At 43.5% G+C, this 26007-nt stretch overlaps 1 protein-coding gene across 9 annotated transcripts; it reads right to left on the bottom strand.

Moving 5' to 3' along the window:
• Positions 1-511: 511 nt before the first annotated feature.
• Positions 512-25336, bottom strand: LOC114794168 (suppressor of tumorigenicity 7 protein homolog). 9 transcript variants are annotated; one of them, XM_028986540.1, is made up of 16 exons: positions 25135-25336; positions 21548-21877; positions 11359-11441; positions 10551-10710; positions 10387-10441; positions 9353-9468; positions 9176-9251; positions 8766-8920; positions 8468-8565; positions 8136-8265; positions 6363-6435; positions 5857-5959; positions 5266-5416; positions 1795-1887; positions 1308-1450; positions 512-913 (listed from the first exon to the last, which is right to left on the bottom strand). In XM_028986540.1, the coding sequence occupies exons 2-16, from the start codon at positions 21567-21569 to the stop codon at positions 818-820; spliced, it is 1554 nt and encodes a 517-aa protein (XP_028842373.1). In that variant the 5' UTR covers positions 21570-21877; positions 25135-25336; the 3' UTR covers positions 512-817. The 9 variants fall into 9 exon arrangements, with proteins under 9 accessions (XP_028842373.1, XP_028842381.1, XP_028842377.1 ...); XM_028986548.1 differs by lacking the exon at positions 25135-25336 and adding an exon at positions 24900-25058; XM_028986544.1 differs by lacking the exons at positions 21548-21877; positions 25135-25336 and adding exons at positions 14024-14083; positions 14271-14486 and having other exon boundaries at positions 514-913.
• Positions 25337-26007: the final 671 nt, after the last annotated feature.

Raw genomic sequence — 26007 nt, 5'->3', positions numbered from 1 at the left:
TATGAACCAGTAGACCACAAAGTCCCAGGTTCAAATCCCACTTACTACCATTGTGTTCCTGAGCAAGGCACTTAACCCTGAGTGTCTCCAGGGGGGACTGTCCCTGTAACTACTGATTATAAGGCACTCTGGATAAGGGCGTCTAATAAATGGCATAAATGTAATGTGTTCACACTTTAATAAACATTAATAACTACTTGATGTGAGCATGTGAGTACAACATTTGTATAATAACAATTAATTGACCAAAAAAAAAAAAAAAACCACCACACACACAATGTCTCAGCAGTGTGTCAGTGTTAAAAGGCCTAGGGTCTTTATGGAACAATGTATTTCTGAAGAGAACTCCAGCCTTGACTAGCGCTTTCTGGACAGCACATAGGACTAATCAAGCCATACTAGAAATAACTGGAACTTGTCTGCCTGAGAGCAGCCGATGTGAAGAAACACATTTGTGTTTTAATAAAAAGGCACCTGGATGGTTTGGACATTTGCTGGCTTTATTGTATTCTTAAATGGAATTTATACTAGCTTTATACTGAGGATTTGAGGGAAATCGACAATTTTTTTTTTTTGCATTTTTCATTTCAGTTCAGTTGGTAGAAAATTAGACAGACAGTTGCAGCAGTACATAAAAGTCTTTATTTTTCCCTTTTTCCATGACTGCATTTAACCACCTTTTTTTTGTACAACAAAAACAGGATTTACATGTGTCTGAAGAAAGGGGAAAACAAAGCGCTTTTCCACGCCTTTTGGCTGCCGCCATAGTCCCTCTGGCTCCTGGACTTGTCTGGTCCTTCTGTAGTTCTGGCCAGGTTCATATCCTGGTGAGCTGGTGCCACAGACTAGATGGCAGGATGCTCTCTACCTTCTCCATGATGAAGTTCAGAGGTGCAAACAGGGTGCTGAGGAACTGCAGCAGGGTAGAGGAGTACAGCAGGGAGAGAAATAAAAAAAAAATATATAATGTTGATTATATTCAACACACACAGAGTTTGAACAGAGATCAAGACACCTTTGACTTTAGACCTGTTGAAAGCTCCCCCAGCAGGACCTCTAAGGATTTAATTAACATAATGCTAGTAGTGCTGAAACTTTACATTTCCCAAACACAATGTTAAAGGTTAAGTTCAGTAAATCATCAAATCAGCACCACCTTGACTGGGTTGAATGGACTATTTGAACTTCACCTCTGATCATGTTCTTAATAAGTAGTTCAAAATGGAGGGCATTTTGAAAAAGGAGGGCACGCTATACTCCATGTGAGCAAAGAGGAAAAAGCAAATTGAAGCTAAAGTTCCCCTCACCGCTTTAGCAAAGACACCCATCAGCTCAGGAAACTGGTGTGTGAGCAACGCCAGCATGGCGGTGAAGGAGCAGAGTCCAGCAGTGAAGAGGATGAAGAACGGCAGCTCTTTCTTCGGGTACACCGACACTTCGTGAAACACTGCTTACACACAGAGTCACAGGGTTAACGTCACATGCTCACACCGGCACAGCCCTGTATGCACCAGGGATCGACTGGTGGACATATGTGCATAAAGGGCATTTATGATGCATATTTTAGGTGACATTGCATTTTAATGTTACAAGATTACAATAATCTTCTAACAATTTGTAAAAATAAATATGCAGAAAATTATTATTTATTATCCAAAGCTGACCCCTGGTATAGACCTAGGGCACGAGTCTTCAAATCTCAAACTTGGGTATTATTCCCAGCCTTGTCCAACAGACAAGCAAGAACCAGCGCTGAACAGGCCCTGTGACGGAACAGAGAGGAACATCGCTTACTTGGTAGCAGCTCTCTGTCTGCTGTCTCTGTGCAGATGGGGTATGGGTAAAACAGGTGGCCTTTCTCCAGAGGGTAGGGGATCATTCTAAAGGCTGGGACAAAGAGAGGTAGAGAGACAGTCTCCTTGTCAAAAAAAACTGCCTAAAACCGAAACACACCACACTTCTCCAAACACGGCAGTGTTCACAATCAGAATGCATATACGTTACACAGCATTTGTTCCTAACTGATGCCAGTAAATGTTAAGGATCCAGTGACACGATGGAGTGTGTGACAGATCGATTGGCAGCTCAAGTGTATTGTCTGTGCTCACACTGGGGGGCATAAAGCGTTACGTATTGTGTTGCGAGACAAACACTGTGGACAGAGTGAAATGTCACTCACAGTTGGGTCAGGTAGAGTAAAACATTTTCTATTGTTGCTGACTGTATTCAGTTGTTGATGCCATTAAACCGTATAACGTTTTTAAAGGCACAGGGAAATGATTCAACTTTATACACAAGCTAGAACCGTGAATCTGTATTAAAAACCGTACATCTTTAAGTCAGATGGATTATGCTGAATTTTAAGATTCAGTGGGTACAGAAAGGGTTCCCCTTAAAGACTCCCTTAAATTTTTCACTCTTTGTTATACTGCAGCCATATGCTAAAATCATTTAAGTTAATTTTTTCCTCAATCTACACACAGCACCTCATATAGACCGGGAAAAAAAATGAATTGTTGACATTTTTACAGATTATTAACAAAGAAAAACTGAAATATCACACAGTCCTAAGTATTCAAACCCTTTGCTGTGACCCTCATATATTTAACTCGGGTTCTGTCCATTTCTTCTGATCGTCCTTGAGATGATTCTACACCTTCATTTAAATCCAGCTGTGTTTGATTGTTCTGATTGGACTTGATTAAAAAGCCACACCCCTGCATCTCAAACCTGGGAGATCTGAGAAAGTTGAAGAAAGTAAACCATAACTGCAGCCCTAAGTCACAGCTTTATAGCAGAGCGGCCCTCAGTGCAAGACATTTGAAAGGTTTTTAAAAAAAAAAAAAAAAAAAAAAAAACAGCTGAAGGACTCCAAGATGGTGAGAAATAAGATTCTCTGGTCTGATGACACCAAGGTAAAACGCTTGGGCCTTAATTCTAAGCGGTATGTGTGGAGAAAACCTGGCACAGCTCATCACCTGTCCAATACAGTCCCAACAGTGAAGCATGGTGGTGGCAGCATCATGCTGTGGGGTGTTTTGTCAGCTGCAGGGACAGGACGACTGGTTGCAATCGAAGGAAAGATGAATGTGGTCAAGAACAGTATTCTGGCCTTCTCCATAGTGCTCAGGACCTCAGACTGGGCTGAAGATTTACCTTCCAACAAGACAATGACCCTAAGCACACAGCTGAAATAATGAAGTGGCTTCACAAAAACTCCTTGACTGAGCCCTAACTTTAATCCAATTGAGCATCTCCGGAGACCTAAAAATTGGTGTCCACCAACGTTCACCATCCAACCTGCCAGAACTGGAGAGGATCTGCAAGGAGGAATGGCAGATGATCCCCAAATCCAGGCATGAAAAACTTGTATCTTTCACGAAAAGACTTAAGACGGTATAAGATCAAAAAGGTGCTTCTACTAAATACTGAGCAAAGGGTCTGAATACTTAGGACCATGTGATATTTCAGTTTATCTTTGTTAATAAATCAGCAAAACAGTCAACAATTCTGTGTTTTTCTGTCAATATGAGCTGTGTGTACATTAATGAGGGAACATTTTTAATTTGCAAATGGCTGCAATAGAACAAAGAGGGACACATTAAAGGAGGTCTGAATACTTTCCGTAGCCACTGTATGTGTCCACAGGGTATCTGCAGATTTAAGGAAGCCAAATTTAAGACTTTTAAAGACCTTTCATCAATTTTAAGACCCTTCATCGAGTCATCAACTATGTTTAAGTAATATGTTATTATTTTATATATAAAATTTCCTTCCAAATTTCACCTTTGTCAATGTTACCAGACTCATATTACCTGTATAGCAACAAACCACTAGGGGGTGACTAGGGGGTGATTTCAGTATCTTATTTCAGGGCGCCATGATTCGGGGGAAAAAAAATCCCCTAAAAATAATAAATTGCAGCTTAATAAAATAATTTTTCAAAAGTTTTTCAAAACAGTATATAGGAACTGTTGGATATAAAGGGGACATTTTATGGTTTTAGGTGTGGATCCAAATTTGTCATTGGGCTGTCATTGTGACGTCACACATACGGCATGTAAAATGTGCGTGTTGCTTTAAGAAAAATGTGCTGTTGTACAGGGTAGGCGTAACTTTGAATGTCAAAAGAAAACAGAATTTGAACTGTGGTGTGGCGTTTGGATAAAACCCTGTGAAAAGTAATAAGCCCCCCTGCAATATAAGCTAATAATAATAAGCTAAGTTTTATATATATATGTGTGTGTGTGTGTGTGTGTGTGTGTGTGTGTATATATATATATGTATGTTATATACATGTTGTATATGCGGTTACAGTCACCTGACGATGGTTTTCGAGATTTCCAAATCAAATTAACAATTACAACAGTGAATCATATGGAAAGGATAGGTACTAAAGATAGGTACTAAAGTTCCCAAACTCCAGTCAGCTGGTAAATTTTGAGAAAATGTCATAATATATTGTCTTTTCAGTCCAAGACAAAAAGCACAAAAAACACATATTAAAAATTATTTAGAGGTTACCAGTAAATATATTTATTGGGTTTACAGTATGTGATGCTTTAACTCTGTATTTAAGTATTACTAGTGATTTTTAATTATATTTATGGCCTTAATTTTACAAAATCCGATTGAAATTTTAAGGATCCACAGAAACCCTATGAATAGCATGTATGGGAGTTAAAGAAGCCGGGTCGGCTCCATTTACCCTGTAAGGGTGACAGTGCACACAGTCTTTGTATCAAAACAAATGGCACATTTTTGAGCAGACAGAATCAGGTTGTTCCATTTTTGTGTTTGGTTGTTGATGTTTTACATTTTTTTTTTTACTGGACAGGAATACGTCATGGTGTTAGTAGCCTAGTGGGTAAGACACTTGCCAATGAACCACAAATATCACAACATCCCAGGTTCAAACCCCACTTCCCTTCCCAACACACTTAACCCGGAGTGTCTCCAGGGGGACTGTCCCTGTAGCTTCTGATTGTAAATGTACAGGGGCAAAGCCTTTTCAATCATAAAGCTGTACCTGACTGTGACATTCATTCCCCACAAGGACTGTCTCATTCCACAAGGAGAATGTCTACCTAATGGTCTTTATTCAGCAGTGTTGCTATGCCACACACATTTACCAGCTCAACGTTACAGTGCCTTCAATTGTATGCCCAGTCTTTAAATTTGTAATTGAAGCCTGGCTCCGCATCCGTTCAGACGGTAGGGCGGGTGTGTGTGTGTGTGTGTGTGTGTGTGTGTGTGTATACTCACTGCCCTCCCAGGTGCAGTGCAGCAGGTTGAGTGCGCCCTCCACCCGCTTCCAGTGTTGCAGGTGGAAGAAGGCGTAGGCGATGGCCTCACTGTCGCCCCGTTTTAGAATGTGTTCTGGCGGGAGGATCAAACTCTTCATCTCTAGGAGGTACTGAGGACACAGAACGAGTGTTACACCCCTCCCTTCAGACACATTTACATTCTTATATACCATGGTCAAAAACCTGATGAGGTGTTTCATTATACATTTAACAGTGGGTGCGGGACAAAATTGGTTCTGGTGACATGAATGAGATATAAAGTAAAAACAGAATTGCTCTGCACAGGAAGGAAAGGAGGAAGGAAGGAAAGCCTGTCTGCTTTCTGTTCTCCACATAATATTCACAGTCCACAAATCTACAATTTTTTTAGTAATGAAAGCAAAATAAATAAATAAAAAGATTTCTTTGATCGTGGCTGTTACACTATAGCAATTGCTATAGTCACACGAACAATCAGAATATTACCTGAATCAGATATTTTTTACTGGGATATTAAAACATGCCACGCTGCTTGCTCTGTGCTGGGTGAGGAGATTGTGTATGAGCTCACTTTGGGTACATGTGGGTTGAACTCCACTGCTCTGTGTATGGCTTCTACGGCATTCATCTCTGCTGTGCTCAGGCCTCGCCGAGATGCTGCCTCTGGAGAAAATCTAATGAGAGAAATTCAAACACAAAAAATGTGCTCATAAATCGCTGCTAGAACAAAAAGCCTGCAGGAAACTTACGGTGCAGATCACATAATAACTAAAATTGTGCGTGTGTGAAAGATCCAGCCTTGGGAAATATATAGAGGTATGTGGGGCCATTTGATATGATAAGAACACAAAAGGGTGTGTGTGTTGGTGTAGTATCTCAGGCCTTAAAATTAGGAGATAAACTCATATCTGCAAGGTGTGAGGATACACAATCACCACTGTGAGGGCCACCAAACAAAGATGTCACAATAAAGCTCATTTCTTTCAGCGTGTGCAGCACAGAGGGCTGCAGGCAATGGAATAGTTACAGAACATTGTAGAAAAGGAGTAAGAAACAGGAGACGACTGGGAGACTCACTTGTCAGACACAGCTCTGGCCTTCAGGAGGGCTGCTGTGTAGCATATTGTTGCAGATTTTGGTAAACTAATATCTGTGAAGAGACAGAGTTATATTTTTAAAGGGGTTAACCTTACAACAACAGCAATGCACAATGGCAAAAATTAAAACTTAAAAACATTCATTCCAAGAATGAAATTCAATCTGCAAGGAATAACACTGATTCAGGGAATTGATGCAGTGTAGTGAGGACATGCAACAGAGGGCGATGTTGCAAGCCTCTAACCTCAATTCCAAGTCAGAGTGTTGCCACACATCTAACTCACTGGCTCACAAAAAAAAAAAAAATATATATATATATATATATATATAGCATGGCATTGGCCGCTAAAAATATCAGTAACATCAGTAATCAGTAAACTGCCTAAAATGTTGTAATGTAATGATTTGTAAAATACGCTTCTCTAGGGCCTTGGTTCTCAATCTGTGGTCTGCAATAATTATTCACAACAGTGGTGTATAAATACAGTAAAGACATAAGTTTTAGTAGTAGCATTAATACCCCCATTCACTGGGTGTTCAAAGTCAATAATAACTAATAGTGGAACAGTGGTAGCCTAGAAGGTGAGGAAACGAATCCCGAACCGCCAAGGTGCCACTGAGCAAAGCACCGTCCCCACACACTGCTCCCCGGGCACCTGTCATGGATGCCCACTGCTCACCCAGGGTGATGGTTAAAAGCAGAGGACACATTTCGTGGTGTCACTGTGTTCTGTGCTGCAGTGTATCGTAATGAGAACCACTTCACTTTACATATTAAATTGTAAAAACTATTTAAAGAGCAGTTTTAAGTTCATAATGTCAGTCCTTGGGGATGCTAACCAGAAGCTAGAATATGTGTGCTTAGGGTCACAACATTTTTGCAAGGGTTCAAATCTGGTTATGGTATTTTTTTATTTGTGCTAGCTGACTGACTGCAGTGGCTCCATGGCAAGAGCTGTAAGTGACCCAGGGATGTAAAATCATCTTAGGGTGCTTTCACACCTTCAGGCTTTCGTGCACTTCAATCGAACTCAACTTCGTTTTCACTCTTGGTGCGGTTCATTTTGTCTGGTGTGAACACAATAATTGCACTTATGTGTGTACCAAAACAACCACACCAAGAGCCACAAAAGAGGTGTCTTGATTCGAATGAAATTGCAAACTCTGGTGCAGTCCACCTGGTGAGAACGCGCACGGTCACATGATTTGAGAACAGTGAATTGTGGGTAAATTTTGATATCCACATCCTGTGTTATGCGGCTTCAGTGACTCCAGCGCATCAGCATATTGTTTTCATAACCGTGCTACATTTATGTGGTGATTGCATGTAATAAAATACAAATTCGCCAGGGCAACAGCCAACCTGTGTAAATTTACTTCCATCATGTCCCTCCAATTCCACGTAAAAAAGGCCACAATAGCAGATCTGCTTCCTGTAATTACTTTTGTTGTTACCGTGGCGATAAACCTGACCAATCAGCAGAGAGAAGGTTCTCGTGTTATTTAAAGTGATGCATGGCTTTTCCCTGTGTGAAAGGGAACTGAACCGAGAGGAAAAACGATTCAATTTTCAAAGTTCACCAAATGATTCGGACCAGACAAACTAAGGTGTGAAAGCACCCTCATTCAGCAGTTGGCTGGGCCGACACGAAGGGTCAGACTTGATGTTGAGTTAACCTTGGCAGCACTAATATGTTATCATCATCACTATCAACACAAGATACCGCGCCGGCTCACTTGGACGAGTCTCACCGTCATACTTTGCAAGGACCGCCTGTACGTCTGCATAGTTCTGCAGCTCCAGCAGAGACTCCAGCAGATTCTCGTGGATATTAAACATACTGAGGAGAGGGAACTCCTTCATTAACTGGAAAACATACAACTGTTGTTACATGTAATACTGTAGAGGCACCAGTGAGCGAGTGCGTGCACGTGCATACACACACACACACACACACACACACACACACACACACACACACACACACACACACACACACACACACACAAACACAAACACAAACACAAACACAAACACTGTCTTATGGGCTGATTGAGATTGTGTGTTCATAGTTCAGACTTACATCTCTCATCATTTTGACAGCTTCCCTTGTTCTCCCTAGCTTTCGGGAGCACATGGCTAGTCTCCTCTTAATGTAAACTAATACATTTGTGTCCCTTCCTGAGAAATACACACAAAGGATGAGAGTTAGTGAGGGACCCTTTAGATAGAGGTCGACACTGAGTAAGCCCAAAGCATCCGACACAACCGACAGCAAATTAATTTTATTCACCCCCCCAAACGTTCCAGCGGAACTGAAAGCATTTAGGATGTAGATTTTATTCTTGCCGAGAACATGGCCACCTTGGTGCGTAACTCACTGTGTTGGGCTTCATATTGGGAGCCGTGGTGCTGTAACTGTTGGCTGCGCCGATAGCAGCTCTCTCCGGCCTTCAGCGCCTGTTTGAAAAGCTTCTCCGCCTCCACGATGGTGGTGGCCTCCTCCTCAGCCAAGAGGATGTATGCAGTGGCACAGCTGCAACAGACAGATTAAAAAGGATTTGGGATTACAAGATCATTACGGTCAGTCACAAATTATTATGGGTTAAGGTTGAAACAGAGACAGAGGGTGGTTTTTAAAACTTGGAATCAAACCCGGGTTCAAATCCAGAACCTACACTGAGCAAGGTACCTGGGGCCTTTCCCCTCTCGCAGAGGACACTTTTTGTTGTGTCACATTGTGCTGTGCTGTGTGTATCACTTCAATTTCAACTTGTGTGACTGAACTCACTCTTCCAACTCTAACGCTTCGTGTGCAGCAGAGATCCGTGCCTGTGGGTTCCGCTCTCTCCAGGCTTTCTGCATTACTGCCAACAAGGCCACAGGGAGAGAAACAGACAGATTAAAGAAAAAAGAAAACGTGTGGGGTGACCAGCAGGGGGCACTGGAGCGGCTGAGAGGTTCTTACTGGCATCGGCCGGGCGCAGGTGATCCGTGTCACACGTGAAGAAGGTCTGGTGGTCCTGTGCTGAGAGATTCATGTCGTAGTATGTGAGGGGCTCGCGGCCGGTCACCCACGTGTACCTGCCACACACAAGCCCAAACTTAGCATTCACGCTAACCCTGGTCCTGGAGGGTATTTCCAACCTCTCTACTCGTTGCCATTCACTTCTTGCGTTTAATCGAGTTTGGTTGATTATTTAACCTTCTTCAGACACTGCATTAAAAATCCGATTCCAGTTGACACCTTCTATAGTGGATCAGATTTGAGCCTGTTAACGGCAACCTTATCTGAAGAGGGTGTTTATATGGTCAGAAGTCACAAAAAAAAAAAAAAAACAGAAAAATAGCGCAGGCATTAAGGCCCTTCTTTCTCTAAAACGGGAAAACTTCTATCCAATCTGGCCTTGCGTCCACACGTTTCAGGGGAGCAGGAATGAACGGGTTCCACAGTGAATTTCTCTTTTCTGCGTATCCACGTGGATGGTGAAGAGGCTTTCTTCTGTAAAAATGCGGATTTATTATCCCAACCTCCAGCCTGACCTATAACGGCACAATTTCCTGGAGACACATCTAACTAGGAGAACTCTGGAGGTGGGGGGCTAGAACAGCGTTCGGGACATTCTCTGCATCTCCATGTGGACATGAGTTTTTAAAAACTGAAAACCCGTTAAAGGAAAGCGCTCATTAAGGCCTAAAACGTCAAATACTGATTGGAAATGTCTAATTAAACAGATATGTCGTACATCAACGTTTAACACCAGCAGAGCAAGTTTCCATATGGGCTCTTTGAATCTGCTGTGGGCAAGATTACAAATGAACTTCCTCTTTCACACAAGAAACCAGCCGAGGGGGCAGTCATCTAACGTGCAACATTTCGGCCAGATCTTGAATGTGCATTTAGAGCTCTCACCCTATTATCGGATCTAAATGAACAGTAAAAACCTTGTGTGTGTGTGTGTGTGTGTACATGTGCCAGGTGGTGGGCCTGGAGTAACTCACCTGTTATACTCGGCTCCTCTGAACAAGTTGAGTGGATTCCTCCACACCTTACATTCTGGTACAGATGGGCAGAGAGAGTAGAAAAATCGACTTCAACATGGTTTCCTCAACTCGTCCGACATCACGTGAGGAGCATTCTGCAGGTCTGGCCACTTCTACCTTACCTGACACACTCTGTCGGCTAGACTCTGTGTCTCCACTACTGGTGTTGGAGTTGCTGGGGGAACTGCTGTCCACTCCCCCGAGAAGGGGGCGCAAGTGGCTCACAGACACTTGCTCAATGAAGGAAGTGCCATACTTCCTGAAGTACCACCATTCAAATATCTGCAAAGTAAAAAGAGCACCAGGCATCTATAGAGTGAGACTGGTGCAGCCACCCTGAGGAGAGGAGGAGAAAACGAGTGGAGAAGCCACAGGTACAAATTCCAGAGGTGGAAGTGAATATGCACTCAATTAGCTGCATTCGACTTCATCTTTGGTAGTGCTGTTCTGTTTGGGGGTATTCTTCTATAATATCGAGTTCGGCAATGCAACTGAAGCACTGCATTATGGGATCTGTAGTTTGTGCATTATCAGGGATTCATATCACCAGGCCATAATAATATTACATAATCCCACAGGTTTGATGTCTTACATTGTGCATTGATTGGCTGTAATGACAACTACACATTAACAAGCTAAGTATGTCTGTACAGCCTAATGAAAACAGAGATCTGTACCCAGTCATGCTCATGAAATAACTTGGCCATAAAACTGGGTAGAATTATTGTACATTATGGGATTTTTGGAATTATTGATCGTACATTGTTCAGAGTGGAATATTATGGTACAAATATGATAATTATCATAAGTCTGGCAACACTGCCACCTACTGTTAAAGAGCTTGAACAAACCATACTTTTTTGACCAGACACTGAAAACCTTTTTTGCGTAGCACTACCATACGGCATGGGAGGCTGTGGAATTACTCACCAGAATAAGTCCTGAAATTAGCGAGGATGTCCCAGTCAGAGCCACATAAAATTTGGGGGTCAGCGTGTTCAGGAACATGCTTACTAATGGCAGAAGAATAAAAAGAGATGGATAAATGATACATTTAGTACTACAGTACTGAGGAGTGCATATTGTAGTCAACAAGAGAAACACACAAACTGGCCTCAGCTCCCAGATCACAGACGAGCACAAATGTGCGCTGGCATATGCACAGTAGCCGTATGTGTGTATGAAGTTAGGCCGGGCAAGCGCAGAGAAAAGGGGCCAGTGAAAGGGCCGGGTGGGGGAACATGTGCAGACAGAGCCAGTCGAGATGCAGAGCAGCTGGGCTCCTTTCACACATCCTGAGAGGCGCTTGGCTGCTGAGAGCCCCATTCATGCAGTCCGCAAAACACAGACCCACACACACACACACACACACACACACACTCAGCAGACAGAATCGTCCGCAGGTGACCGGGACGGAAAGAGACCTAAATATTGGAGTATTAACTGAGGTGTTTCTGAAGTTGTAAACGTCCATTTTTGGACTTGTTGGAGGTAAAGGGTGACAAGAGGGACATCCCTCCAGCCAAGCCTGTAATGGCATCACTCTGATCTGTATACAGGCCTATTAGACCTAAACCTGCTGACACAGAAGCTCTGAGTTCCAACAGACAGACAGGAAATGAAACCTCCCTCGCATGTTCAACATGGGACATTTCGTCCAGGTTACTACAGCGGCTGCGGGGAGTACGATATGGGAGGTGCAGTTTGTGCAGGTAAAGGATCTCAGCACCAACAAAGAATAAATCATTTTCAAACTGATCACAATGAAAATTAGAATAGAGATTTATTGCAAAACAACGTGTAAAATGATCACGTAGATTCAACAATAACTAACATATACCGTGCATCCAAAAAGTATTCACAGCGAATCACCTTTTCCACATTTTGTTACAGCCTTATTCCAAAATGGATTAAAATGTTTTTTCCTCAGAATTCCACACACACACACACACACACACACACACACCCCATAACGACGACGTGAAAAATGTTTACTTGCGGTTTTGGCAAATTATATACGGTCCCACAGCAGAAGGTTCATGTCAGAGCACAAACCAAGCAAGAAGTCAAAGAACAAATCTGGAGAAGGTCACAGAAACATTTCTGCTCAATGAACACAGTGGCCTCCATCATCCATAAGTGGAAGAAGTTTAAAACCACCAGGATTCTTTCTTGAGCTGCCCGGTCACCTAAACGGAGCAATCAAGGGAGAAGGAACTTAGTCAGGCAGGTGACCAGGAACCTGGCGGTCACCCTGTCAGAGCTCCAGAGGTCCTCGGTGGACGGAGGAGAACCTTCCCTGCAGCAATCCACCAGGCCTGTATAGTAGAGTGGCCAGACCTCTTTATTTAGTCTATTTGCTTAATTGTATTTTCTTTTTGATTATTAAAGTTGCTAAACCATTCGTAGCATTTCCATCCCCATCCAAGTTCCTGTCCTAGACCAGGACGCAACGTGTGACATTTCAGACCCTGATCTGGCCTAATTTAGTGTGGGATGTGTATTCTCTAGGAAGGGACGCAGGTATTCAAGTTTTTGAATGAAACAAACACTACTTGAACAAAATTAAATCAAAATCCTGGACCTCCATGTTGCACGGTAGGAGGAATTCATACTGAAATATCAAAATAAATACATTTAACATCAAACAAAAGCCATACTCGTATAAGATATTCCATTCCGAAAAGCACTGTACAGATTACGATATGGGAAAAAATGAAAGTAATCTCACATCAGGCACCCCTCCAGAATTCCGTTAACACGCGTGACCAGGTTCAAGTGTCCATCGATGCTGCACCCCCACAACAAGCACAAACACACAAGCGTCTGCGTTGATGTTCGCCGGATTTGGAGACATGATGCCACTCTACCCTCTGCTGGTGGTTCTGAACAACGTAGCTCTAACGACGCCTAATTTATTCCTCCTACAGGTTCTCCAGCAGGAGAACCGGGCCGGGGCGGGGTTCAGATATGTACCCGATGAATCATTTCGCTGGAGGTCTCCTGTGTTTAAAGTGACAAACTCACACAATATAAAAGGTCACAGGAGATGAAGGGCAGCAGCCACACACTGGCCACACGTACAAACACGCACGCACAATTTACACAGCCTGCCATCAGCGGCCACAGATTTAAATGGAATGTTTAACCTGGTCGACCCGTCTCTTCCATCCAAGCCCAGCTCCGCTCCTCCTGGTAACATCAGGAGATATGCAAGACAGATGCAGCCAATACGGAGCGTGGGGGAGGCTCGTCCTTTAATTTCAGAAGGTGAAGGTAACCATGACAACATCACAGCGCCTGCACATTAGGCAAGGCAAAGCTAGCACGAAGCTAGAGCAAACTGAACACAGCAAAAAACATTAAAGAAATTCCATGAAAGATGTGTTGCTATGGCCTTCACACACAACCAATCCTGAAAATACAATAGTACTGCCATATTGTTTTCTGTAAAAAAGCAATACAAGCATGCTTAAAGACTATATTCATCTGCACATTATGGCACATATTCAAAGTGAAAGTCTTCACCGCCAGGCCACCACGGCCCCTACAGAAGGTTTAATAATGAAGGTTTATCTTATTTTATTATCCGTACCGACAGGAGCAGATGACGGCGGCGGCCTTTGATGTGTGTTCCAACGCAGGGTGATTAAAGCTGAACTTGGAAGAAGAGGGAAGAAGGCATGACATTCACAATCAGCACCATTTATCTCTATTATTGATCGGAACTGATCAAGAAGAAGATGCAGTGAAACTGGGGGGTTTTCAGACATGCTACTCATTACTGGCTGCCACAGAAAATCAATGCTATTTCATGAAAACAGACTTTATGGATAACTCACCCTATTGTGAGGTCTCCGGTCTAGCATGGGTTGCTCCCGTCTCATAAATTGCCTTCGGCACATGATATGCTTGCAATCATAACTATATATTTGAATAGACATTTATTAAGAAGTCAGCACCAAGCTGCGTGTCATCTTTCAAAATGTTCAAAATGCAAACGATTTGCTGTGCTGCGTCATTTTGCACATGAGCCAAGGACACGACGTGAGGTCATCGACATCACCTGTAAATAGCAGAATACGACTAGTTCTAAACAGAACAAGGACACCAGTGTTCACAGCACGGCGAAAAGTGGAAATGTACCGCGTGAGACGCTTCATTCAGAAAGCAGGGCTTCTGCTTTACCGAATAAAGGCTTAGAATACACTTTTTACAATATATAGGAAGTCAATGAATTAAAAATGTATATTTGTTTGATGTATTGGCCAATGATTCACACTTCCCATTTTCAAACATCTGAAATATCAGCAATATTTGAAATATGGACCAGCCAGTCAACTCGATTTCATTCTGTTGTGGATTACCAGTGCAAATATAATTCAGACGTGCAGGAAACACTGGTTGCCTTGACACAGAGTGCAGCAAAAGGATAAAACATGACAAACTCTCTGAATTATGAGGAGCTGTACTCTACAGTGAATGTTCACGATTAAATCATGAAAACGAACCGGCGTCTTGTTCTCAGCAAGGTTTAATGCTCACCGTCTCGTTTCATGAAAACTGAGGTGAGCTGTGAATGAAGCCACCATGCTGCTGTAATGATGAGACAAGCCGGAGCAGGAATCGAGATGACATTCAGAAATTACCCTGACCTTTAACTCGGGCTCCAGTGCTGAAACCATAGCCCAGCCCATAAGCTTCCATCAACATGTCACCACCTATTTACATCTCCAGCTGACCACTGGTGTACACCCCCACCGAGCACGTCTGAACACGAGACCTCCATCAATACGTTCAGGGAAGACCGAGGGACTGTGCTTACTGTTCACTCCTATCAGGACACATCCGAGTGGCTGATATTCCCATCACATTATATGGTGCTGTGCATGCACAAAAGGAAATCCAGTTTTAATAAAACACCAAAAGGCATGACAGTAAAAATTCAGACCATTAGTTAGCAGCTTTAAAAGGAGAATATGTCAAGGGAAGGTGACAGCGCCACCATCAACAGCTTGTGGTTATTTGCATGTAGATTTATTAGGCCTGTAGAAAGACCCACCCTGACTTGTTACAATACGCTAATGAATCTAAAAGAAAAGCCGGAGCGAAAGCTCCATTATTTCTTCAGACTGAAAGTGAAAATGTATTGTGGCTAGACGAGCGACACAGTGCACGCACTGAAATTTAACCCAAGCGTGAAGTGGACAGGCGGGCAGAAGGTTTGTGGAGTCGAGACCCAAGATCAATTGCTTGTTTGCCAGATGATTTCACAGAATTTCTGAAATTACTTGAAATCTTGGTGCTGTGAATTTAATATGCATAGTAAATAGAGAAATGATTTACAGGAAAATTGTACAGGTAAAATATAACAAAAAATAAATAAATTAATTAAGTGTTTGAAATTCAAAGGCTGGAAAATTTCCAAAAACAGATGGAATAGGTTTTCTTCCATACGAGCCAGGTCAGTACTCCAAAAGCGCAGAACGAACATGTCAATCCACAGTACAGACATGTCAAATCTGCCACAAACACAAAAAAACCCTAATAGAAGTACCTCACCCACAACACCAAAGTGATCCAGCCCTCTCTTGTCCTGGAACAAAGCAGTTTCTGACAGAAATGCAATTTCTATCATGGTCCCACCCGGCATAGTCCTCTCTCTGGCTTTCTGTCCCAAATTATGTCAACAATGCTGAACAGGCCCTGCACAAACACGCAGAGTGCCATAACTCCAAAACTACATCTAATGACCGACCCCAGGCCCCCTTATTTTACTCCACCCAAGAAAGTTCATGAAGAAAATGATGATATGAGAGGTAACTGAACAAGGCCAATGCAAATTCTCAATTTAACATGTGATAAACCAACACCAGTCTTTTATCTGAATGATTACAGGAAGGGATGGGTCTGATCTAGATTTGTAGGTTGTACATTCACAGAAATATGCAGAAGATCTCATGAATGCCTGGGTTTACTCAGCATTTTTCCATTGTAAATTTTCAAAATGGCTAATTTCTCCAAACATGAACTGTGTTGAACTCTCAAATGACATGTAGAGCATTTCAATAACTCATGGGATAAACCAAATGCTGGTGACTCACAGAATGACATAAGAATATTTTTCATAAATAAGCACATAATATGGTTGCGTGTTGCAATTTAGTTGCACATTTTGTTAAAAATATCAATGCACTTCATTAACACATTTTATACAGGTACTACTAAAAAGAATTTGAATATTGTGACACTGAATTTGGGATTTTCATTATCTGTAAGTCATAAAGGGTTTTGATGTTTCACTCTATGTATAGTGAATCTATATTATTCTGACCAGCTGCATCACTGTCTGGTTTGGGAACGGCACCGTATCAGACCGCAAATGTGTAAATGTTATTCTTGTGTAAATGTTATTCTTGCACTGCATGTGTTCACTGTTTGCATTTTATGTAGCCCAGTTTGTCTGTGTCTGACATACTTTATGTCAGTATGTAACATGTAGCACCAGGTTCCGGAGAAACGCTTCATTTCACTGTGCTGTCTAACATGTGTATAGATGAAATGACAATAAAGCACAACTTCAACTACATTATACTGGGGGGTTCACTTTCTGAAACGAGTGACAAAAAATATATTGAACTTTTTTTTTTTTTTTTAAATATATATATAATATATATTTTTATATCAATTATATATTATATTCTCTATATAATATCTGAGACATACTTCTGAACGTGAGGGTTCAGTCTTCACGGGTGTGACCGGTCAGGGGTACTCTCCCCTGAATTAGGTCACATCCGGCTGACTTTAATGTCACTATGGGTCAAGCAAGGGTCAATGCCACAGATTAGCATTTCACAAACCTCCCAGATGACCCACTGGTAAGTTAAGTAGCTGCCAGGGGTTCCTCCAGGAAACACTGCAGTTGATACTTTGATGCGACATACAAGCAATATTTTTTTTAGAATACATATACTTTAACCCGAATGGTTAGCCGTAGATTAGACAGTAGATTACAAAAAAGCAAAGATGCGCCGTGGCTATGAAAACGCTATGACCACCCGTTCATAAATATGACTATGTAATGCATGACTGGTCTGTTGTACTCACATTCCCCCACAGGGAACACAATTAGGGAAGTTCTCCAACTGAAAAAGCTGTACCAGCTTCCCTGTGTCTTTAGAAAAAGGATCTAAAGTGATGGTGGTCATTCTGTTCTCTCACTACAGAGACCTGCCAAATAAGAGCCTTCAGAGGCAGTGAATTCAGAGACTATGGTGTACACGTACACCGTACAACTACAGGCCCTCGGCTCTCAGCTGGAGTACTGGTGCTGGGACTAGCATTGCACTTAACTTGACTGGGATCCAGTAAAACCAGGTCCAGCCATGTTATACATACAAGGCAATAACACAATCATGCAATATTTGTGTATTCATTCTGTGTAGACCAATGTTACATCCAGTGCAAAAGTAGGCGTCGTTAAAGCAATCACTGTCCACTACCCTCACGATTCCACCACATAATGAGTTTTGTAACTACACCTCATTATTTCAGTAAACTAATGGAAAAGCTATTTCATATGTACTGGCCACAACAAGCAATGTTCACTGTCAAAAACACAACATCCAGACTGCAGCCGCGTACCACCTTCCTCACACTGTTGCACTGAGATAAGTGGGTGCCCAGTTAAAATGACCAATCAATGAGCACACCGCACTGATTCTGGCATAAACAGAGCACAGCGTATAACCATGAAAACATTCATCCCAACTGTAAAATATTGTGGTGGAAACATCATGATTTGGGCCTGCTTTGCTGCATCAGGTCCAACTTGCACTCTTTGAGGTGAAGATGAATTCCCAATTGTAACAAATAATTCTGCAGTATAATGTGAGGGTGTCTGTAGAAGTTGGTGCGATGCAAAGGGGGAAAACAACCCAAACATGGAGGCAAGTCCACAACAGGATGGCTTCCAAAAAAGAAAATATCTGCCTTTTGGAGTGGCCAAGTCAGAGACCAGACCTCAACCCAGTAGAGAAACTTGGAATGACTTGAGAGCCAGAAGATGTCCAAAGAATATGATGAAGCTAAAGCAGTCCTGCCAAGATTCATCCTGAACGAGTTGTTTTTGGTTATCCTCAATAGACATGAAAGATCCGATTTTTTGTGTTATTATTTTAGGTACATCATATTTGTATATATGTATGTATATTAGTGTTGAGACCAAGACATTGAGAGACCGGAGGGTATCAAGACCAAGACACTGCTGAGACTTGAGATCAAGGCCAGTTGAGACCAAGACGGAAAACAGACTAGGGCTTGAGATGATATCACATTACTCAGATCAACTGTAAAGAAAAAAGCGTTGCTCTGAAGTGTCACATTAAATTCATGTTATCTTTTCAATTATATTGTCCATATGTCTCTCATTTAAAATCTCCCAGATTTGTCATAGTGATGAGGCCTGGATGGAAAATAATTTTCAGACTTCGTCAAGCAAAAGAGATTAGATGTACCAGAAAGATGTTCATATTAATTCTCTTATACCAGGGACATAGCCATATTCATAGCTTGCCAGAGGCCTATGTAATGATCCCTTGCTTTGAATTGAAGACAATGGACATTTGGCTCTCAAATGTTCACAAACACTCTTAAATACCTTTACTTCAAGCAAACTAGTCAAAGCGCTGGTTCACTAAGCTACAGACTTAAAAAGGGTAGTACACTGAGCCCCTAAAATACCACGAATGGGAAAAAAAAATTATCCTGTGTGCACAAGTTATTTAAAATAATTTACATCTCTAAATGCTTAAGATACACACCTCATTATGGAGAGGACCCAGTTAATCAAGTATCATTTTCGTTTTGGAATGTCATACAATAAAATTATTGCTGCACTTGGATGCAGGATTCTAATCAGCCGGACTCTTTTTCCGTGCATTTTGAAATATAGCAGGCTCAACCGATGGAAGGACATTCCAGGAACAATTACAAGGTCTGAGGAAAATGCATGGTTATAGATATGGAGAAAATGGCTTTCAAGCTAAAAAAGAGAATAAAGTTAGAATCATATAAGCAGAGTTTGATTCTGAGGGGTCAACATACAGGCGTAAAGGCAAACTTCACAGGAGGCAGTACTCCTCAAAGAAACCCAATTATACTTGGCACATGGATTCATATGACAAGATAAAACATTCTTGCAGTGTGTATTAATGGGCGTATCGATGGCTTCTCATGAAAATGTTTTTCTGAATTCCTACAAACAGTTCCTACAAAGAGTTTTTGGGGGCTTTTTTATAGAAGCTTTAGAAATATTAAATAACGGTTTTAATCTTGTGCCCACAGACCATGGTACAGAAACTTGTGTGCACAGGATCATTTTCTTCCATTTCATGGTACTTAAGGGGCTCCGAGATAGTGAGCTTGCTACTTGCAAAAAACACAATAATGACTGTACTGTGCATGAAGACACAATATTCTGTCAGATGAAGAGAAACGCAGAGATTGTTAATGATCTTGTAGTCAGTTATCTTACTTTTCACGGTGCTTTCTCCCAGTCAAAATCGGCATACAGCCAGGTGCCACTTGGGCTAGGGCACCACTCCCGAGCAAGCTCTGTTCACTCAGGGTGATGGTTAAAAGCAGAGGACACATTTCACTCTGTGCACCGTGTGCTGTGCATCACAATGACAATCACTTCAGTGATCAACAAAAAGTTAAACGGAGAGCCAGAGAAAACAGCGGGTTTCAGAGTGCAATGCTTGCCCCGTTCTTTCTGAAACTGGCTTCTTCTGTGTCAGCCAGGGGCTGCAACAATAATCGCAGCCATTGCAATTTTCAAACTGCATTCAGGCCAGTTGCGATTTTGCTTCAAATTTGCACTGTTTTTGAGCCCTAATTCCATGAGAAAAGTACCTGTTGGGAATTTACCTGCCATGCCAGTGACATTTGGCCGAATTCTAACATGTTCAATCTGAAAACTTGTGATAATCATTTGATTAACAGAAATTAAATTCCATAAGCGACTTTAGGATAAAATTCTATTTTTCTCACTTCCATATGCTGAACCCACAATATAAACGCAAATGTATGGTAGAATGCTGAACAGGATTTTGGTCATCCAAGCCAGGCCACAATTCTGAAAACCCCACTCACATTTTCTACCTCATAAACATGACCACCCTATGATCAGAAGGGCTGCTGCAGTTCAGAATATGTAACCCACACAAGGAAAAACTCCAGGAGAAGGAGTGATACAGAGAGGGTAGAGTGATCCTGCAATTGGTGTCAGTGCAGGGTTGGTGAAGAGAAAACGTCCTACAGTTGTAGAGGTGGAAAAGTCCAAAGTGCCGTATAGAGCATACAAGCAGTCAAATGAAAAAAAAAAAAGGATTCTGATTTCACCAATCTGCCAGTTCTTCACAGCATTTAAACTTTACTTCCTTCTATTCACACATTTGGCCATAAGAATGAGGGTCACTATTGAAAATCTGCAACAAACATACAAAGTAATTTATTGCTAATGAATAAACGTTTATGTTCATGCAGTCTTCATACTACAAGATTTTTGGTATGTTGACATCTCATGCTGCCTGAATGAACTGTTGGACTTGGATGGATGTTTTGGAGCATGTGTGATATTGAAAACAGGTTGGAAAAGTTGAATGGCCGGGATCAAACCCTTTTTACATTTTTAATCAGTCTAATTAATTTCTGCATCACATCAGATGCTTGCACGTGAACGTCATACAGCAGAAATACGTCTACATGTAAATCACAAAACACTTCAGCCATAAAAGTGACTGAGAAAAAACACACACACACACACACAGCACGGCAGACATCAGAAGCTACACAAAGCCAACAGCCCGAGCCGATCTGTCCACGTGTCCAAAACCAGTAAACGTCCCACGCGGAGTGCACGACGAGCAACACAACAACAGCAGAAAAAAAGAGGAGGAGGAGGAGGAGGAGGAGGAGGGAGGCAGGATGAGGAAGGTCCTGCATCCAGACCCATCCACCAGGTTCACTCAGGGAAAAAAAACGCCACGTAGGAACAGCACTGAAGATTATGCACAAAACAGATACGGTGTGGTATAGGATGCGCGGTACTTACATGAGGACTCTGTGCCAAACATGGCTCGGCTGGCGGCTGCGCCGGAGAAACGGGGCAGGAGGGAGCGAGAGAAAGGATGGGGGGGGAGGGCCGGCGGCAGAGAAGAAGGGGACGACGAGACGCCGGCTACACGGCAGGGGTCATCGACGTGCACGGCGACACACGCTCCCCGCCCGCCCGTCCTGGGAGCTGGAGGCCAGATGCCAGGATCCCGCCGCAGAAAGGCCTCCCGCTGCCGACTACGCTGGCCGGCCGTCCTCCTCCGGCACACGCAGGCACACGGCCGTCCTCCGGCTGCCTCCACGCGGGCCCGAGAGCGAAATCCAGCCGCTGCCGCAAACGCATCCAGGGAAAAAGGACAGGAAATAAATCAGACATAGAACTAAACAAAGGAGAGCACAGGTGCGCGTCTAGATCCGCGGGATGGTCGCGGCGCCAAGCGCTGAGCTCCGGAGCTGAAACGGGAGGGGGAGGGGGGCGAGAGAGAGAGAGAGAGAGAGAGAGGGAGAGAGAACCAGAAAGACGGACGGCACCGCCGCCGAGGACAATGGCTACGCCAACACTGCGTGACGTCAGGAGGCCGCGAGGCTCCGTCACAGCTCCTGCTGCAGGAGAGCGAGGAGATGGGCGAGGCACGTGGTCGGGCTCACATCTGACAGCCGGGTCAAATCCAAAATCCAGCATTCCCGTTGGTCAACCAGTGAACGGACGAGGGATTTTGAGGGATTTTCAATGATTTTAATACAACACACGAATGAAGTATTATTTGTGGAAACTGAATGAAACGTGATTGGAGTGGGCTGCGCCTGGGCAGGTGTGTATTACGATTCGCCACGCGCATTACGAATGCCACAAGCTGGGTCTGCTGTGGAGAATCCTCGCATGTCGCGGGACACGACGAACCAATTCACACCTGGACAGGAACCTGGTACGGGTTCACATTTCATCAGTCACTTCTGACCCGTGTCAAAGGTGACTGAGTGTACGGTGTGACATGGTGCCTCGTAAGACTGAAGACAAAGTTAACTGCAGCAGACAGACAAACACACACACACACAGCAGGTGCTGACAGAAAACATGAGCATCTCTATTGTGAGAGCAGAGCGGTTGTGGGTGTTGGGTCTTTGTCCTTGACTGGGAGGCGGAGTCAGCCCTCGCCCGTCTCCTCCCCCTTGCTGAAGAAGACTCCCGGGGTCACGCCGGCTGCACGTTAATTACTTTGGGCCTCTCTGAAACGGCGCACCGCGGGGAGAAGTGGGGAGGAGGGTCTACCCGAACCCACAAGCCCGTGCGCTTCCTATTAAAAATTCCTGTGTGAAGGAGTTCCTGGACCAGCTCGTCATGGAATTAGCTGGAAAGGCCATTACGCCACCAGAATGAATCCATGAGCAGCCCGAGCCAACAGGAGGCCGTCCTGCCTCCCAAAAAAGGAAACCACAAAATGCTTATTCCATCACAAATACGAACGCTGCAAGCCTCGTCCACGTTGCTAGGCAACTGAAAATAAGCGTGAAACAAGCGGTGGCAGTCCGTCACAGAGGGACAACAAACGAGACGCTCATTACACTCGCCGACTCGATATCTCAAGCAGGCTTTTCACAATGAGAATCCCTCAAAAGATTACAATTAATGCTGTGCATGTTGATATATATTCCTGACCGAATAACGCCAGCTGGATGTACCAGGAGGACGGGTCCCCGTGGAGTAATCATATCCAATTTAATTACCTGAAGCAATTAGAAGCCAGGGGGAAATCGCTTTCGGGTTCATTCTGATGGACGAAATTACGGTGTGGAAAATTTGGAGAAAAGAGACGGGTTTGGCGCCTTTGCTGCCATTTTCTCTATCGATGCACCGGGGGGACAAAGGAAAGATTAGCTACAGTTGGACATAAAAAGATTCAGATCCATGCCACGACTTCTTCATTCAGATATTACTACATATAAAATACTTATAATCTGAAATGGAATTGTATGATTTTCCACATTAATAAAAATGACCATGACCAAAATTACTCCTAGACAAACTCCAGGTGATCATTTCAAAAAGGAGTTTGCGTTCTCCTTGTGGATAAGCATGGCACTGGGAATTTTTTTTGCGAAATCTCAAAAGTAAATCTCAAATGATGAGTGGTCCAAATCCCCATCCAGCACATGCAAACATTCTACTGTCTGGTAAATAATTATCATAATACTATATATCTTATTCTTAATAGAATGTATCTTTGAGTCGTTTACAAATGAAACAGTTGAAAAAAAAAAAACAAAAAAACACTGTGAAAGTGGGTCAGATGAGGTCAGAACGAGGGCCACCTGCTGGTCCAAGTTAGAAGTGCACATACGCGGTCTTCTGTGGGCGGGGCTCCATATTGTCTGTTGCCCTGGGCAACCAGACTGGGGGAACAGAAGAGCAAATTTATAGCATCTGTTTGCAATCCTCAGCAAACACCTTTTTCTCCACACGTGAGGGGGAAATACATGAATAAATTTATAAAAACTGAATTCCTAAAACAACATGAGTGTGTCACCTGAATAGGTGATAAATGCAGAAACCTACTGGCTATCCTGGTCACACACAGAACAAAAAAGGAAACACAAAATCTTACAAGAAAAACAAAACTAGTGGGATCTAATGAGAGAGGACAAATAAGCTCCATCAAAACACAAGAACGTGATCTATTCAAAATATATATATAAAAAAAATCTAAAATCACTGGATACAATTCAGCAATTCTGTCTCAGAGAGCCTAACACAGCAGGGAAACAGCAGGGGACAATATGGGGACAGGAGTGCCCATCCCAGAAGACCAAAATGGACTCTGGTCTCATGTTACACCTAAATAAAGCTTGTCAAGCCAGACCTCGCACCAGAGGTTTCATTAAAATAATTCTACACCAGTGAAAAGCCAGGGAATTTCCTGCCGCAGTGTCCATGTGCATCACCTCTCCGTGGAAAAGCGCGAGATGCCTGCTTTCATGTCACCCGCATCCTCTCCAGGAAAATACCTCCTGCTGGACTGCTGCCCCACGCGTGTCTGTGGGACACGTTGAGAGTCAAACGGAACTCTTCCTGAACGCCTCGCTCTCTCTCACTCATGCACACTATATATATATATATATATATATGTGTGTGTGTATATATAAAATAAAACACCTCTCTCTCAGTCATGTACATGTACACACACACACACATAAACTTTTTAACACACTTTAAAAAAAAAAAAAAGTCTCGACGCTTGTCTCCGGCCGAACCCCGGCTGCCCGCTACATGTCTGCGCGGACGTACGGAACTGTTGGCCGGCCGGCCGGCCGGGGGTGAAGCTAGCCCTTCCGTGCACATGGAGCGCAGATACCTCGAGAGGGAGAAGAGACCCGGACGTGTTGAGGCGAGCCTTTCCTCCTCAGCGCCCGGCGAGCGAACAGAAGCGGAGCCCCGGGCCGGACGGCGGCGGCGGCAACCACGGCAGCAGCTGCCCGAACTCGGCTGCAGCTGCTAAGCTGCGGGCGGCTAAGTTAGCAGCGCGGAGCAGAACCGCGGGAGAGTTGACCCCGTGACCCCAGAGCGGCTTCCGAGAGCCGCGGACTCACCCGCAAGTCGGCCTGTAGCCGAGGACACATAACCCGGGGCAGCGGGACCACGGCGGGAGGGAAGAGCAGATCGGAGCCGAGCCGAGCCGAGCCGAGCCGAGACGAACTGAGCCGAACTAACAGTCGGCGCACTGGTCGCTGCTGCCCACGTCACGGCGCACTGGAACCTGGCGCGTTCACGATGGCGTGTCTCGCAGCATCTTTCGTACTCTATTCTTGCAGAGTGACACGATGAAATGTAGACCATGGCCCGATAAAAGTTTACTTCTCAGATGATTCTAGACTCAAATGAGCTTTTATTGACCACGGTGGTGCAGGTTTGGCCCCCAAACAGAACTCAACTTCCTGACATTCATAAAAAGGAAAGTAACTGATCTTTACAACAGAACAATGTTACAAAGGAAGCTGAAGGCTTTGTCGTGGTTCTCATGTTCCCCCTTCCTTAACATGCCTGAATATCTGTGGCTAGATCCCTTCATTTACATTTACGGCATTTACCAGATGCCCTTATCCAGAGTGACTTACAATCAGTAGTTACAGGGACAGTCCCCCCCTGGAGACACTACGGGTTAAGTGTCTTGCTCAGGGACACAATGGTAGTAAGTAAGATTTGAACCTGGGTCTTCTGGTTCATAGGGCGAGTGTCTTACCCACTAGGCTACTACCAACCTCGCAGAATTAAAAATTATGAGCTGGAAGTCTCTTAGCTGAATACAAAACGTCTTTACGGGGCAAATCTCTAACCATCAAGACTGCTCCGCTGTCATGGCTGCCCACTGCTCACCAAGGGTGATGGTTAAAAGCAGAGGACTCATTTCACCGTGTCACCATGTGCCGTGCTGCAGTGTTTCACAATGACAGAAACAATCACTT

This window comes from Denticeps clupeoides, chromosome 7 (genome assembly GCF_900700375.1).
Source record: "Denticeps clupeoides chromosome 7, fDenClu1.1, whole genome shotgun sequence".
Classification (NCBI taxonomy): Eukaryota; Metazoa; Chordata; class Actinopteri; order Clupeiformes; family Denticipitidae; genus Denticeps; species Denticeps clupeoides.
This window is presented reverse-complemented; position numbering and strand designations above follow the sequence as displayed.

What these genes read in the sequence shown, in the direction of transcription:
- LOC114794168 (XM_028986540.1), bottom strand. Translation starts at nt 21,569, where the DNA reads ATGTTTGGCACAGAGTCCTCAT. An exon ending in GTTTGGCACAGAGTCCTCAT is followed by an intron (nt 11,442 to 21,547) that starts GTAAGTACCGCG and finishes TTCTGCCATTAG; the next exon opens with TAAGCATGTTCCTGAACACG. An exon ending in AGACAGAGAGCTGCTACCAA is followed by an intron (nt 1,451 to 1,794) that starts GTAAGCGATGTT and finishes TCTGTGTGTAAG; the next exon opens with CAGTGTTTCACGAAGTGTCG.